Raw genomic sequence first — 18,175 nt, forward strand, 5'->3', positions numbered from 1 at the left:
AGGGTCCGGCGTGAATGTGTTGCCGGAGTATACTTGGAAGAAGTTGGGAAAGCCGACGCTGTGGCCACCTACATTCCAGTTGCTCATGGTAGACCAACACGAGATCAAACCGTTGGGAACCTTAAGGGCGCAACCGGTAACTATTGGAACACAGCCATTTTTATTGGACTTTATGGTCATTCCATTGAAAAGAAAAGGATATGATGCTATTCTGGGACGGACTTGGTTAGTACAAGCAAAAGTAAAACATGATTGGAAACGAAATACTCTATCAATGGAGCGTGGAGGCAAAAGATTCATAATTAACTTGCACACACAAATGGTAGGTGAAGAGGTAGCATCGTCAGATTCAGAAGGTGAAGGTGATAGTGACGACGAAGGAAAGAGGAGAATGGAACCGGACGAAGGAGTATTAACACTAGAAGGAGGATCGAATGACGACGACCTAGACTCGGTGAATGGCCTTTACCACTGGCAAATAGAAGACTACGAACTCTTTTCGAGTTGTAATATGCTAAGGGTCGACGAAGGTGAGAAAAAAGAGAAAAATGAGTGTCTGAATGTATACAGAGAAGCAGATGACGCAAAGGAGGTTACAGCTGAAGAGGGGAAGAACATACAGTCCAAACCTAGAAAAAAGAAAGATCCCATCGTCCGGTACACGGTGAGCAAATCGCACAAAAAGAAAAGAATGCATCACACCATAAAATTAGTTGAATGCATTCATTTAATTTACCCTTACGATAAACAGGCCTTTCTACTCAATAGATTGTGTGGGGATAAATATGGTCCAAGGTTGGGAGGTTAAGCCTAAGTCAATGCTTCTCCTCTTACCGAAAGCCGAGGCTTGCACAACCAACTAAAGACTTACCGGATATTTCTTGTATGTTCTTTTTTTTTCATGTTAAGCATTTACTTTACTTATGTATGGAAAAATAGTAAATCGTTATTTCAGTTATTACAATTGCCCATTGTTATAGTTATTTCAGTTATTACAGATGATCATTGTTACAGATATTTCAGTTAATCGTTATTATAGTTGTTACAGCTGATCATTGTTACAATTAATTCAATTAATCGTTATTATAGTTATTACAGTTGATCATTGATATAGTTATTTCAGTTGAGCTTTGTTATTTCAATTAATCATTGGTAGTTAAAAAACAGTTAATGTCCCACGAAAAGGAATTCAATATATCTGTTCAATAATTTGTTGAGGAAAACTCTTTCTAGTTCGCCTTTATTTTGTTATGAAAATCCGATTTGTTACACTTTTGACTATATTTATCATACTTTTCAATCATTGCCTTGATGGATATCTCAAAATCTTAAACGGGAAACACAAGCTTTTGAATGGCCCAGTGTCTGCTTGCACATAGAAGGGTATTCTTGATGGGTGTCATTAAGTGTTCCTTGCCACCATGTTTCTTATTCAATGCTATTCAAACTTGCAAATGTAATTGTATCCACTGTCACCTTGTCATTGCCTCTGAATCGTAGGTCATGTTTTCTTTCTCCTAGCAGGCTAGCGGCATTACCCAAATCCATCTTGCCTGCAACTTTCACTCCTCATGGCAATGTCTGCGCAACCTTTCCTTTGTCCATTGCAGAATGTACAACTGTTGTGCCAAGTGATAGTTACTATAACCATTTTCTACAGTATCCTTTTCCTAAGTCTATAAATGCTCTTGTGGCCGTACAATTTCAATATATATATATATATATATATATATATATATATATATATATATATATATATATATATATATATGTCCACCACAACAAGTACCTTGTTGATAATGTCTTTAACCCTACACGCGACTTGTCCTTATGCACAAGAGTTTTATTGCCGCATGGCTCCTATTTACTTCCCTATGGCAATTGGCAATCCTAGTATGGTTGTGACAATAATCACTCCTTGACCATGCTCACCTTGTGACCTTCCATATGCCACCCATCAAAATGGCATTTTCTCATGTCAATATATTAATAATCTGGTCTTGCACCTTCTTATGCTCTTTTCTTGTTGTACGACAATGCAATACAACTTGATAATTAGGTGTAACCCCTCTTGCCATATAATGTCTGCCTATGATGTTTATATGGCCTTCCAATCAATCATACAGTCTTGTATTGTTGTCCATGCCTTTTCTTCTATTACCGTGCGATTACTTTAATCTATGCGAACCTTTCTCCCCTATTGTATAGTGTGTTTTTTGCCGTATGGTTTGCCTTGACATAAGGTGAATACCGTACAATGATCCTTTTTTTTTTTCCCTCTGACTTCATTTCTACACTTATATCCATACAATGTAATGTTGTGTCCTTTTTTGCTTATATCTATATGGTGTTATTTTTTTCTTCTTTTCTTGTTGTACGGTTGCATGAGTGTGTGCCTTTTGCCTTTTCTGCTTGCCTTTTGTCTTTTCGACACAGTGCTCTGATGGGTTGTACAATGTTTCTTCCATATTGCTGTACGGGTTCTATTTTGGTCTTTCTTATTGTATGATTTTCACTTGTCATATGGTGAATCATCATAAGATGAGAGTTCTCTCTTATTTTTCTTTAACAAATTTATTACTTACCTAGATCATCCTGTCCGACTTTTTGGCCTCCTTGTTGGAATTCATCATTCATCGCCCTTGGTTGTGATCTATCTTCACTTTGACCCTTTCATAGGCTCCTTGATTGGCTAACCATCCAAACTTGCTAATTTTATTGCTCCATTCTCTCCAATTTCTTGAACTTCATAAGGGCCAAGCCATCGGCCTTTGAGCTTGCTTGGTCTTATTTCATTGCGGCCATTGTACTTCAACACCATTTGTCCTAGCTTGTAATTCATACGTTGAGTATGTTTGGCCTTTGAGCTTGCTTGGTCTTATTTCATTGCGGCCATTGTACTTCAACACCATTTGTCCTAGCTTGTAATTCATACGTTGAGTATGTTTGTCATGCCACACTTTCCAACATACCTAGGCCACCTTAGCCATCCATTGAGCCATTAGTCTTCGTTCATCTAGCTTATTCAATTTGTACAATCTTTCCTACAAACTCTCTATGTTGCCAAGCCAATTTTCGATGGCCATCCATAGACTAGGTACTATGAACTCCACCGGTACGATGGCTTCTTGGCCATACATCAGTTCAAAAGGTGTCTAGCTTCTTGTGATTTTATAAGTGATTTTGTAGGCCCATAGTATCGACGAATGCTTTTCCTCCCAATCCTCCTGCACAATGCCACAAGACTTATAGATGACAGAGGCTAGTATCTTGTTTGTGGCTTTTGCTTGCTTATTGGCTCTGGAGTAGTAAGAGCTTGACAAAGAGGAAGATTTTAAACTCGATCTTTAGGAGTTTCACCACATGGCTCACAAAATGCCCGCCTTGATAACTATTGAGTTGGATGGGAACACCATACTAGGTGATGATCTATTCGTATAAGAACCTTGAGCTCAAGGCTGAATTGTCTGGTAGGGCTTGTGCTTTGGCCCACTTCGTTAGATACTCAATCACCACCATTACATGTTGACTCCTTCATGCATGACTTGCCTTTAGCAGCCCTATGAAGTCCAATCCTCATTGCTCAAACAACTCCAGTATATGCAAGGACTGAGGGGCACAAAGTCCTTCTTGAGTGGTTTGCTTGCCCTTTGGCAAGTGTCACACCCTACGACCTAGTCACGAGAATCATTGTATAATGTGGGCCATTGTAAGCTTGTGAGTAACACCTTTCGAGTCGTGGTGTTTCATCCCATGTGGCCTCTTACGGGTCCTTTGTGTGCCTCTGCTAACACTGCGAGAATCTCCTTTTCCATAACACATCTCCTCAAACTTGGTTGGGTCTCATTTTATAAAGCAACCTGTTGATCAACTGAAATGCTTGGGTCCACAGGAGTAACTTCATTCTTGTGGTGACATGTCCCTCAGGAATTGCATGATCAAGAGACCCCCGATGGTGGTGTACTATAATGACAATACAAATATATGGGGAAGATGCATGTTGGGGAAGTCATCGTTCACTCTATTTGGTAGTTCTTTTGACTTGATCTGAGACAATTGAGCAACAATTACATGGCTGCTTCTTTGTCGTACAATGATTGTGAAGGTAAACTCTTGAAGTAGGAGCCACCTGTTAATCCTTCCTTGAATAATATGTTTATTCACTAGGTACATTACCACTTGGTGAGCGGAGTTGCCAGTAGATAGTGATAAAACTTCTGCACTACATAGACCATCCTGAGACTTGCCCTCTCCATTGTATGGTACTCAACTTTTGATAGCAATCTACTTGCAAAGTAGATAGGATGATCTAGCCCATGCTCCCCCACTTGTGCCAGGGTGGCGCTGATAACATAATTTGAGGTGTCCACATGGATGTGGGATTCTTTATCCTAGTTTGGATAAGGCCAAAATAGGCGTAGTCACTAGCCTTGTTTTGAAATCCTCGAAGGGCTCTCCTTACATGGTCTCCCAAGTGTATGACTCGTCCTTCTGTGTCAGCATATCCAAAGGGTAGGAAAACTATGTGAAGTTCTTGATGACCTTTGGGTAAATACCCAATGTGTCTAAGAACGAATGTAACTCCAGGAGCTGCATCTCAAGGATGGGTCTCACCTTCTTTGGATCTGTCTTCAATCTAGCCTTATAGACAATATGTCCGAGCAACTTCCTTGAGGCACCATAAACCTGCATTTCTTCAAATTCAATGCAAGCCAGGCTTTCCAACAGCATTCCATTCTGTTACATCCCATTTTTTGACCCAATTTAAAATGTTCATACGGCTGTTGAGGTCTCACATGAAGTTAGTTGACAATTGAAATTTGTTATAATCATGTGAAATGGTAAGATGGTTAATCGTTATAATTTCATATGAAGAGGACATGCTAGTTAACTGTTATGATGATATTGTGGATAGTTGGTTATTTATCATGAATTCATGGGAATTGAAAAGGCGGTTAGCCATTATGATTAATTAGGATTAATAACTTGATTATGGTAGTATGATTTAAATGTGCAGAATTTCCTTCTAGGGAGCACATCAAAGGGGTGGAAGCATTGTCAGAAAAGAATCGGGCACAAGGGCATCACCATCACTAGGCAAATGAGTATGAATCTTGAATTAGCATGGTTGAGGACCTAGCGACTGCATAACGAGATACAATCATTGGATGCGCATGAGCTATTGGACAATCATTAAAACCTTAAACATTTTAACTTAATCAAAGTACATACCTTTAATGATTTATAATGACATTCTCATCACTTCAATTAATACGTATATATGTGTGTGCACATAGGTATAATAGTGCGGTGCCTGTTAAAATACGTATACCTAAATAGGCATATACCTTGAGAAGATATGAAGATGAAATAATCTTCCAAGTAATACCCGTATTTAGATATGCATACCTTATTGGGTACAACCTTAGATAAATAATAATAATATAACGGCACCATTCAAAATAAAAAATATGTATATGTGCAAATATATATATATATTTATATATGTATAATTTAATAAATTATCCTTTTTTTTTTGATTTAGTAACTTTCAAATTCTTCCCCATAATTATTTGTCTTAACAAGAGGCGAGAATGTACACTTTGCATCTTTTATTGGCGGTACAAGAAGTCGGAATTTCTTCTTTCATAACTGCTCAAAGAGTCATGACTTCTTTGAAGCTTTTATATTTTTTTCGAATGCCTTCTTTCAGGTGCAAGATAGAAGAACCAAAAACTCGATTTTTGCATTATATGTCTTCTCCCTCTTTTCTCATCATTAATTTGCTGCATTTAGATTGAGGACCATCCGAGTCATAGTTCTATTTGAATTGAGCTCTATTTTGCGATGCGCAATTTTGAAGCCGATAGTACGAAAATCAAAACTGAGCTTCTTACCTCTCTTGATCAGGTTATGTGGTTAGCCTTGTCAATTTATATTGTTTTACGTATGCATTCAAAATACAAGTGTAAGAATTGAATCAATAATTCGATTGTCTCATTGTTTGACTGTAATATTAGATAGTATATTCGTTGAGTCCATCTCTCCCTATTAAGTCTGAATCAAATGTTTCTTGTTATGCCAAGACGCCTCATGTTTCGAGTCGGAATCCTTATTCAAGCTACCTTGTAAATTCTTAAGCGATTCTCTCGGGTCATAAGAAATGTACTATGACAATAATGAGATTATGTTATTTCTTTAACACCAGCTGGGGTTCAGCAAAAGAGTGGAAATACTCTGAGATTTCACACGTAAGACTCACCCGGCTAGATGGCCAAGAAAGAGGGTGAAGAGGTGAGATAAAGATCTACAAGAACATGAAAACAAAATCAGATGTGATACAATAAATTTATTACCTTTAAAGAATCATTTAATAGCTCATGCATAACCAATTCATTCTCTATTGTCAAGACGAGTGGTGTGACTTAAGTCCCAGGATGCTTAGTGGCTGACAAGGTGTTCCATGTCTATTCCGGGTATGGAGGGCCTTTCTAGTTAGAGAAAGTGTGGGGATAAGTTAAAAGGTTCGTGGTTGGGAGGTTAAGGCCCTTACAATGTTTCCCCTCTCCACAAGATGTCAGGACGTGCATCAGTCAAAGACAAGTTAAGCATTCAAACATTTATGGGTAACAGGTAATTTACTTTTATGATGTTTATTCAAGTAAGAAGATAAGATGGATTTGATTTATATCATCGTTTCAGTTATTTTCCTTCATTGAAATCAACTTTTCTTGTCAATATAATTGGTAACCAGCTAGATCGGTTGTTCTTCCAATTGAACATGAAATAAAACTATATGCAAAAGATAGGTTTATTTGATGGATTGTTATCTTTGTCTTCATTTATTTGAATAATGAATATGAGTGTATTTTCCTAATTGAATGTAATTGATGCCCTAATTGATACAGTGGTATGTGATGCCCTAAATGATCCAATGGTAATAGATGCTCTGAATAATCCAATGGTAATAGATGCCCTAAATAATCCAATGATAATAGATGCCCTAATTGATACAGTGGTATGTGATGCCCTAAATGATCCAGTGATATTTGATTCTCTAATTGATACAGTGGTATGTGATGCTCTAAATGATCCAATGGTAATTGATGCCCTAAATGATTCAATGGTAATTGATGCCCGAAATGATTGAGTGGCATTTGATGCCCTAATTGATATAGTGGTATTTTATGCCCTAGATGACATATTGGTATTTGTTATTACGATAAAGTAGTATAGCTATTTGCTCCTTAAGAGTTATTTTGTGGACTAATTTGGGTTTTTGCAGAAGCATCCCTAGACAGTTTTCGGTTTTGAATTCTACGGTATGTAGATTTTAAATTCTTTGGTAAATTTATTGATGCTAACTTCAATTGTTAGTTATGAGATTCTCGTTTAAGTGATTGTAACCGTTAATCTCATTCACATGATCATAATTGATATAACTGTCTCCCTATGAATATGAAGTAGTAACTGTATTTCTTTGATATTTTAGTTGTTAGTTAAGACTTGGAAAAAGAGGATGTTACACATTCATTCCTTCAGGGCCACCAAGTGAGTGTCTTGTGCACTACAGGTGGACAAGTCATGTAAAAATGTGTTGAAATTCCAGTGGACATCTTATCAAAGATATGGAGGATTATCCTTTGAAAGGCGGCAGGAGTGTTGCACAACTCAAATGAGACTCAATTCTAAGCATACATGCCATTCTCGACCACAAATGTAGTTTTCAATTTGTCCTCCACAATGGAGATTTGGTTGTACCCCAAGAAATCGTCCATGAAAGACTACACTTTGTTCTCTGCTCCCTCCTCGAGGATATTATCCGTGAAGGGTATTGAGAATGGGTCCTTGATGGTGACTGCATTCAAACACCAAAAGTCTACACAAATGCGAATTTGATTCACTTCTTTCTTCAATGTTATTACAATTTTGGTGGAAAGCTAACAAAAGGTTAAAGGTCTCAAAGCAACTTTAAATTACTAGAAAATCAGTTTTAACTTTCCAATTTATATGGTATCAATGACAGCAGCAAATATGGTCATGGGAGTTCAAGGACTGTCCTATTAGCTGCAAAATGCAAAGTGTAAATGGATCTATTCGAGTCCACAAATGACCAAACAAATTGGTAAGGGGGCAAAGCTAGAGTTTAAAATTATTGTTAAGACAATTAAGTGTTACACTTGAAAATTGGAAACAACAATTAAATAGAATAAAAAGGAAACCATCAAAAATAAGAACAAAGGGATTTCATGGTTACAGAGTTTTACTCTTTTTCTTTGCGAGCAAAAATGCTGAACTGCCAATGTTAGGCTTGAGGTGTCTTGTCAAGCTGCTGTACGGTATAATGCTATCCAAGTAATGATTGAAAAATTCTGATGATTACTTTAGATGGAGACGATCAATAAAAATTCTGCATATAAAATTGTTCTAGAGGCTTGAAAGTGAAGGCCAAGGAACTGCTGATAAAAGTGATATTGTAGCTACAACAAATACTACAATCTGTTGAAAGCCTGCTAAAAAACTTGATGGTCTTGCTGTTCATGACTGAAGCAGAAATGGGAAAATCCTATGAGGTGGTATGCTGCTGTAATGTTGGGTGATGACGAAAAAGTGCTGATGACTACTATTAATGGAGACGAACAATAAATAATCTTTCTTTAACACTGCTTTAGATGATGCTTGAAAATAGAGGCCAAAGAACACTGTGCTGATAGTAGTGATATTAAAACTATAACAAACTCTGTACTCTGCTTATAAACTGGTAGATAGTAAAAACACTTGATGACCCTACTGTGGTTGTCTGAAACAGAAAGTGCAAACACTATGAGAAAACAGGAAAAACATGACTGGGCAAATAGAGATAAACTAGTATGTATAATTTTGTATGTGTTGAAGGCTTTAGGGACCATATTACTTCTTGTGATTTTTTAGAAATTCAAAAAAAGTGAACGATTTACATTTTTCACGAGTTCAAAATTTTGACTAGGCATACGGACATTGGGATATTCTTGTGCCATCACAGGAATGATTTGAATTCTCCCTTGGTGTTCTTAAACAGGGACTGCGCCCAAGGGATTTTCCCTTTGTAGAGTTGGCATAGCCTTTCCAGGGAATGGATAAGAAGCTAGGGGAACATATTCTTTGGATTCACTGCTTTGGCATGCAAATCACTCGTAAAACCCTAAAAGATGGTTGAATGATATAGGAATGAGCCAAGGGTTGATATATTTTACAAATTCAGATTTGAAAATGAAATTCTGGAGGTTCAAACAAGGGTGAGTAGCATGGGTGAAAACAAGATAACATAATGAAATGCAAACTTTAGCAAAAAGTAAACAATGAAGCACAAAAAGGAAAAGTGTACGACTAAATGAAAGAGTGTACAACTTAATGGAAGAGTGTATGACTGGGCTACATTGTTGGCAGAACGGATATATAAATTTGACATTGCAGCACAAAACGTTCTACATACCACACTATGCCATTGGGCTATTCTTGGAGGCAACGTCGTGGATGATCCCCAACAATGCATTGGAGGCCAAACTGGGAACACTCGTGCTAGGCGAACCCTCGATCATGCAGTGGAGGCATCTCGATACACTTGGCACCAAGACTACGGTCAGACAAAAACAATTGAGACTGGATGGTGGAAATACTGACAGTGGTCGTGAGGAGACTTCTTCTGAGGAGAGTGAGATCCTTCATGAGAGTAGGATGCTCGACGGCCTTTACAATTTGTTTTGAGGAGCGAGGGTGGCCGAGTGTGGAGAGTACAAAGATGCACCAGGATTGGGCCACTACGAGAGATCCAGGTAGAGGCCTTGACTCAGGAGATAGTCGAGATACATAGGGATGCGTATTATACCCTTTGGAGGAGCTAGGCAGACCAGGTAGCAGCGGAGAGGACTCGAGAGGAGTCAGCTACCAGGCTAGCCACGGAGAGGGCAACCTGGGAATTCGAGAGGGCAGCATTGTTAGCTCGACAGAGTCAGCTACAAAAGGTGGCAGCAGAGAAGGAACAGTTGGCAGCAGAGAAGGAGCGGGTGGCAGAGGAGAGAGAGAGAGAGAGAGAGAGAGAGAGCTTGGAGAGATTGCTGAAATGATGCAATCAGCATTGGAACTTCAGATGGAGGCTGAAGCAGAATTTAATGTATGAAAGGAGCAAGTGTATAAGCTACGAGCTGAGATGAATGAGCTTAGGGCACGGACGGCTACTACACTAGGGATGCATCCCTCTTCTTAGTGTCTAAATATTGATGTAATTATTTGTTTTGGTTGTAGTTTGAGTTTTGTTGTAAGGGTTGTCTTTATTTTGTTGTCCAAAGATGACTTTACTTTTTGGGGGGGATGATGTCGAAAAATTCTATATTGTAGCTGGCGGGTAGAAGTGTATCTGAAAGGGTGCGTGATGGTTGAGTCACCCCTTTGGGAAAGTATATGTACACCGTCTGGAATGGACTATTGAGACATCACCATAATCATATTGTAAGCATTGGAGTGCATATTGCATATATGAATAAAGTATCTGTTCTGTGTTATATCTTATTGTACTACATGCAATAAGTATCCTTTTACCCTGTATGGTAAACAAAATTTACCCTAATTAAAACTTATAATTGGTAAAGCACTCGGAAGAATCAGATCTTAAAAAAGGCCCTATAATTTTGGAAGCAAATTGTGAAATGGATTTTGTGAATAATAGATTTTGTGATATGGATGCAAATCTGGAAATCAGTGATGAAGATGATTAAGAAATGGGATGTCACTAGCCACCTTCACACAATTATGCCATGTATAAGCTGAGTATTGCATTTGTGACACTAATTAAAGCAGACACCAGACATCATAGAAAACAAAAGGGTATTGCTATCCAATTTTCATCATTACTTCTCTATGTCTGAAGAGTTTTATTCTCTAGAGTTTGCTCTTTTCCTGTATTAAATTGCCAATAGCTTTTCATTATTGGGATCATTAGGAAAGAGGATGTAAATTATTTGATATTCTTATAATAGTTTCCTCTTATCTGTCTTTTTATGTTTTTCTGTAGCTAGTAGCTTTTTACCTCATCTGTTTACTTAGAAGTCTGCCTTATGGCATTTGTTTTGATGCTTTTGAATCAGCAAATTGTTATTTCAAGGGGAGGTTTTCTTCTCTTTATATTTTGTTTCATCTAATATCTGAATTTTGGAAGACATTTGGGCTGTTGCAGACACTCGTTTGTGTTTCAAAGGAGTTTTTAGAAGCTTTGGATCAAAACATCTATAAGGAACGTCCAGAATGGAGGATTAGAGATAGCAGAATTAATCTCCAGAGTGGCTTGGCACTTCTTATGTCAGATCATGCATCCTTTTCACAAGGTATGATTGTATTTTGTGGAGGTTTCTCTCATTCGATTTGTTTGCCCTTTCAACCCCTTTTACAGCATCATTTCTCATTTTATAAATATTTCCCACATTTCTATCACTAAACGTGCTAAGGTGTATTCCTCAACTTGTGAAATCGTGCATCTTTTTCATAAGGTAGAATCATATTGTTCTGGATCTTTTTTTCATGTTGTTTGTCTTCCTTTTCAACTCTTTTGTTGTACAAGTCACAGTCCTTCGTTTAGTGCTGCCTTATATCAATAAAATGTTTGAGAGGTATTCTCCAAGTTACCAAAAAATTTCTGTAAATTTTTTTTTTTTTTTTTCATACCATTATCACATATGTGGTATCTTTGTTCTGCTTTTTACTGTTAATATATCATCAAATCCTCTGTTATTTTTGACATCAATGCAGTTTTCCTTTTGAATTCACAGGGCTTGATGGTTCTGCACCATGTATCGCAGTAGAGATCAAGGTAATCTCTTCTATCTTAATACTAAATCATTTCTTCTAGTTCTTCAACTGCTTACAATTTCCTTACAGGATACATGTGGGATACTGAATATTCGTTTTACTTTAGACTGTTGAATTCTTTTTGGTTAAACATGAATTTCCAGTTGCAAATTACAAACACCATTGTCTATATTCAATTTCCATGATCTACATTTTCACATGTTAACAATGAGTACGCTGATCTTACATGAAAAAAATATATGGATGTTGTGGTTGCTGCTACGTTGGTGCCATCTTTATTTAATCTTTTGAAGGCAGCCAAAATGTGGGTTTCTTCCTTGTTCAAGCTTCATATCATCAGAGAATCACCTGAAGAGGCTTGTGTCTCGATTTTCAATGCATCAACATCTAAAATTATCCCAAAAGGAGGTGAAACATTATCCTGGATTCCCTTAAAAAAGCAAAATAATCATGTAATTTTGTTTTTCCCTAAATTAAGTATTATAATGAAATTTCCTTGTACTTCAGGTAGCCAGTATCAGCAAGTATTGTCCAACAGACTTGTTCTCTGAATCACGTGATAGAATCCATCAAGCAATTGTGGGACTTTTGGAAACCCCGCAGAATAATTTAAGGATTTTTTTGAATGGCTCGCTGGTCTTTGGTGGATTGGGAGGCTATGCAGAGGAAGGCTTGCTTGATGGCTCCATCACTGAACAGGCAGTTCAATACTTGGAAGACATACTCGAGGGTGTAATGACATGCCAAAAGGGAGAGCGAATGTCATGCTTAAAGGATCTTATCACAGAATCTCTTATTGAAACTAGAATGTTAAGCAAGCTTCTTGCTGTTCAGAAGATGGACCTCTATGACATTGAAGGCGCAATCCATGCATATTTCAACATCATGAGGAAACCATGCCAGATATGCACTTGTTCTTCAGATGAATCTGATAGTCAAATGCAAACTCATATATATGATTACTTTACCTCTCTTTCACTTGAGGAAAGCAGAAGGGTCGTCCGTGACTTTCTAGTAGCCACAACTGCAAAAGACTGTAGTTTAATGCTCACTTTCCAGCCTGTGAATCATGATGCCGCAGATGTAAATTCATTGGATGGAAATAATATGATGCACTTTACAGCAACTAATCAAACTTTTCGCTTCAAGGTTTGCAAACAGTCTCTCTCATTTTCTTCAAACTGGCCAATATTTGGGTATGATAAGCTATTGGTAACCTGAAGTTATTAGGTCACAAGAGTGCAGTGATGCACTAATATTGGAAAGTCAAAGAAATATTGGGGTATGATAAGGCATATTAATTTTCACTACAATAAAAACTCTAAACATGAGCACCTGACAGTTAATTAACCAATTGAGCATTGCTTGCTGTTTGTGTCATCAATGAACTAACATAGCTTGTCGCTATTAACTGTATTTGCAGGCACACTGCCTAGATTTGGATTTGAAGCGTTTGGAAAAAATGATCCACTATTACAAATTGGATCAGAAAATAGTGAGTACTTACACCAGAATGCATGGAACAAAGAGAATTTCAAACCACGAGGATTCTGAAATGTGTGAATCGCTTTGATTGGTCTCATCACATCATTGTTGAGCTAAAAGATGCAGACGAGTCATATCCTATGCCAGAGCAACTTCCTGTGCTTCCTTTTATATTATAATTGCCAGAAATAGCTCCAAACTAATAGTTTCCTACGCCTGAAGTGTTGGAAAAGTGGTTATTTTATTTTTGGATCAATATTTTGTGTTGATTCTACCAAAACCTATGCAATGTCCAGTTCATGTTTTGTGGAGGCCATCAATGACCATTCTTTGTAAATGTCATTCCAGAAGGAATGGCTACATGTACTTGTTATATGATATATGATGAAAGTTTCTTGAGCGATGCATATGTTCTTTGATGATACAATGTTTTTCAATATAGTAGTTCTTTATAATTATTGAAGAAATTGTTGAATTATTCTGTTAAAAGAAATGTTTGAAATTGGAATCACTGGTTTTAAGTGTAGGAGAACTCAAAGGTAGTTAAGGGTGGGTTTGGATCACCGATAATGAGCAAACCTGCAGACTTTATGGACTTGAAGACAATTTGAAAGCTAAATTTGGATGGTGCTTCAAAGGGAAGTATAGGTGCTTATCATATCCTAAAGCTCTACTTCTCTTGACCTTTATTAGCGTTCCGCCAGGTGCAGTTATAAATTTCAAGAGACTGTCAATGGCTTTGAGTTAGGACTTAAGCTATGCGTAGAGGATACCTGGATTGTTGAGGTGTCTATGTTTGTCATAGTTTCCATGTGAAGCAGTCGGCTTTCAAAACTACTAATAGTTTCACAATTATGTAGATGATTTTCAGACACCTTGTGATGATTTATGTGAATAGCGTTAGATGCATATCGTGGCAAATTTCTTCAAGTGAACTCTCATATCGAAAAGTTAAGCTATGATAGCTTCATCCTTATTTAATATTAATGCAGAGATTAGTTTTGTAATCCATCATCACATAATAATAAATGCTGTTCTTGATCGCTCTATAAAAATATTGATTTTGTATGCAGCTGTGGCTGATGAACATTTGTTTCTATTTTCATTGAGACTACTTCCTAGAGAAGAATTTCTTCCTATAAAAGTTTTAAAATCAACTGTCAGGAAGGCAATGAGGAGTTACATGAAGGCCAAGGCAGAAGTTGCCATGCAAGTTATTTCAGAAGACAAAAGAACATAAATTGTTTGTAGGAAGCATAGCAACTGCTTATTGAGATAAATGCAAGATTTAGTTCCGTGTGCAGCAACTTGCTTAAATTCTTAGTTAAAGATACTAAAAAGTTATGCTAATATTTCAGGATGGTTTATATGTGGTCTCTTCCAGTAAAAGGCTAAAAGGTTTGACTGACGTGAGCTTTTGTCCTTAGAGACTACAGGACATTGAATTAACATCAATACTGATGTTTCTTCGATTTGCTTTTTACAAGTAATGCCAATTGTCTCTTGTAAGTCTGTAAATGAGCCGGGGTGAGTGTGGTCTGGTCCCTTGAAACATTGCCTTATTTTCTTCTTTTTATTCCTATTCTTTTATACTCTTGCAGAATTGCATTTTAATCTAGAAGTAGATTTCAAATTGTTTTAGTTGTCTATTCTTCATTAGGTCCATTTAAAAAAAAGAAGAGCAATTTGTATTCGTTTGTAAATTTCTTATTTTATTTCTTTACATTTGAAGTGTAGATTGAAATATTTTAATGCTTCGATGCTAATAAGATGGGGCATCATTTCATAACATTTTTGTTTAACAAATTTGCCACATGTATTTGTAAAGTTATGTATGTCTTGTTGATAATACATTGTAGCATGCCTTATTAGATCTAAGTAACATGGTCCTAGACTGCAAATAATTATTCTAACCAAATTAAAAAGCGTTACCTAGTAGAAAGGGTCGATGAAGTGGGGAACAAGCCCCAGCTGGTGTAGTTGATTTTTTCCCCCTCAGATGGTGGTAGCTAAGCTAAATAAGGTCGACCATCCGTACTTGAAAGAAGGAAGCATTCAGAGTTTGTAGGCTCTTTCAATCAATACTTTTTATAGTTGCTTTTAAGATGTACAAAAGTAGTTTCAGTAGTTTTCAAAACAAAATATAGAAAACCCGATTGGAAGTAGAGAGTGGTGGCCCTCGATCACATTATTTATAATGTACATCGTTTATTCTACATGACCTTTTTAGTGATTTCGTGAGGCTGCGAGCTGAAATGCTAGCATTTGCTTATTAGAATGTTTCTGAGTTCAGAGCTTATTTTCTCCAGCAGGGGATATTCATGAGCACTAGGGAAACTTACCAAAATTTCAAGTACGCCAGCTAAGATTTGCTCCGCACCTCATCAACTCTTTCGAATGGGCAAGGCCTTTTTAACTTGGTTAGAATGATCTAGGAGCATTTTACTTAGATTGTATTAATAAAGTCATGCAACAATGTTCATCAATATGACGTACATAACTTTACAATTAACAAATTTGTTATCAAACCCAAACATAAATTATTATCAAATGTTGCCCTTGCATGTTACTAACAATGTACATTAACATAACTTTTCTATTGCATGTGACAAGTTGTTATAAAATGTTACTCGTGTATCTTCCTTGGATAACTCAAGTATGCACTTGATACACATATTTTGCACGACTGATTTGAAGCTTGCACTAACTCCATTTCATTTAGGGGTTAAGCTTGAGGCAAAGTGCACTTCACCCTTGTTTGATGACACCTTAGTAGGGATTAGCTAAGCGGATCTTCCACTACATTCAAGGTACTCACGATTATGATAGACAAAACAAAAATTAAAGATTTTAATTATTGTTGCAACTGTTCTGGTAGAGATGCTTACAGAATGTGGGAAGGCATGTGTATTGTTGCCCAAATATAAAAATTGCCTCAATTCTCGCATTTTTGAGCTATGATTATTTTTAGAATATGCTTTATTTTAAGCATTAAAATGGCCACTTTCCCTCAGAATTTTTGAGAAATTTCGCCATTCAAATATCTTTGGCTTGTTCCCAGCTCTGTCCAACACTTTAAATTTTTAAACTCTGGTTCCCGAGTCAAAAGTTCTTTTAGGTTAATGGAGGGAATTAAAATACGTATTTTCAACCAAATCATTAACCATTAACATTTAAAAAGGTTAAGGTTTGGGGTTCAAAACACGTGTTTGACTTTGAAATCTTAACGTCTCCATCAAAAAGAGGTTAAGATAAATTTTCAAAACACGTATTTTCCACCCAACCATTAACCTTAACCTTTCATATATAAAAAAGGTTTAAGATAAACTTCTAGCAAATGTATTTTTGAGACGGTTATTAACCTTTCACTTGATAAAAGTAAAAGAAATGAAAGGTAGAGACAATGGGTATAATGCAGAGTCAAAGAAAAGGAGTCCAAAGTTTTACAAAGCTCTCGAATTGCTGATTGCAAATATATTGAAGAGATCCTACTCTGTAATGGTGCTTTGGCAAGAGACATAAAACAGATAGATCGAGCATGATAATTATTAGACAAAGGAAATTAACTTCTAGCTTGTGGCACATTGTGATGCAGAGCCTCACCTTGGAAAACTCAGGAGGAAAACAGTCACTCAACTAAGTTGCTTCAAGGGGCACATGCACCTTCCAAGATCAAACTAAAAACAAACTCTGCAATTTACTAATTGATTCTCTTTATACATATTTAAATGAGAACGTGCAACATGAACTTCAGGAACGATTAAAAACTCTTGCAGACTGTTAACAAACTGATTTTTTCAATGCCCAGTGAAAACTTACACGAGACAAGAACTTTCTTAACCCCCTGTCACCACATTTTAGTTTCTTGCATCAACTTAGTGCAACCTGACCACTTCCTCATTTATATTAAAATACACAGACGCCTTGGTCATCTGCAAATACAGAAAATGGAACAACAAACTGATTGCAAACTGATTATTAATCAACACAATGCTATATAACCCGTAAACCTCAAACTGAATATTATGTCCAAATTTGATTTTTTCTTTGACTCAAAGTAAACATATATGACTTTTGCAAGTTTGCAGTAACATAGTTTGTCTGAAAATGTGTAGATATGCGACATGAACATATTCAACTTCCTGTAGCAATACTGACTTTCCTGCATAGATTTAACTTAAACCGACCAAATTCTTCCTTACAGAAATTTAAATACATGGACAACATTAACCAACTTCGAATATAAATTGGGAACATGAACCATAGAGAGTATAACAAAAATAGAGAATGACATAACATAGAACTCTAAAATTTATTGAAAATACTTAAAACAATTACAATTATCACCATGACTGTCAACAGCCAGAGGGTGGGATAAATTTTTACATTTTTGCTCTTCCCTTTGAACTAACTCCTCTCTCTCTATTGATCATTCCTCTTTTTATAATTAGTTTAGGCAGTTACAATGACTCTTCATATTCCTATCGGTTGCATGATTCTTTGGATTCCTTTTTAGTTACAAAAGATTTCTTATTACATTTGGCACATCCGTCATGCAGATTTCTCTCTTAAATATATAATTTTTTTTCAATATGATATAAACTTTTGCATTTTAATATGTTGTCCTCCTGTCGCTGTTAGACTTCATGTCACAAAACTTCTGCATTTTACTGATATTTCAGGTTGCCTTCCTGTCGCCGCCAGACTTCCTGTCACAATACAGTTTGATAGTAATAATACTGCATGCTATCTTCCTGTCGCCACTAAACTTCCTGTCGTAGACGTGCTCCTGCACCATACTCCCAAAATTGAAAAGTTTCCATGTCCCATGGAAACGTGCTTGACTGAAACT

The 18,175-nt window shown here is 36.7% G+C and overlaps 1 protein-coding gene across 6 annotated transcripts in view; it reads left to right on the plus strand.

Annotated features, from left to right (window-relative positions):
- The window catches only part of LOC149560793 (inositol-pentakisphosphate 2-kinase-like), a 90,022-nt gene extending 76,296 nt beyond the window's left edge, over window positions 1–13,726 (plus strand). For all 6 annotated transcript variants that reach the window (XM_089824815.1, XM_089824814.1, XM_089824817.1 and 3 more), the window contains exons 4-8: window positions 11,210–11,357; window positions 11,799–11,839; window positions 12,136–12,246; window positions 12,346–12,987; window positions 13,262–13,726. In XM_089824815.1, the coding sequence (XP_089680941.1) occupies window positions 11,210–11,357; window positions 11,799–11,839; window positions 12,136–12,246; window positions 12,346–12,987; window positions 13,262–13,411 (1,092 nt within the window). In that variant the 3' untranslated portion in view covers window positions 13,412–13,726. The remainder of the gene's footprint in view (window positions 1–11,209; window positions 11,358–11,798; window positions 11,840–12,135; window positions 12,247–12,345; window positions 12,988–13,261) is intronic.
- The last annotated feature ends 4,449 nt before the right edge of the window (window positions 13,727–18,175 follow it).

Source organism: Cupressus sempervirens, chromosome 4, assembly GCF_028749045.1.
Source record: "Cupressus sempervirens isolate cs-2001-9-10 chromosome 4, ASM2874904v1, whole genome shotgun sequence".
NCBI classification, from domain to species: Eukaryota; Viridiplantae; Streptophyta; class Pinopsida; order Cupressales; family Cupressaceae; genus Cupressus; species Cupressus sempervirens.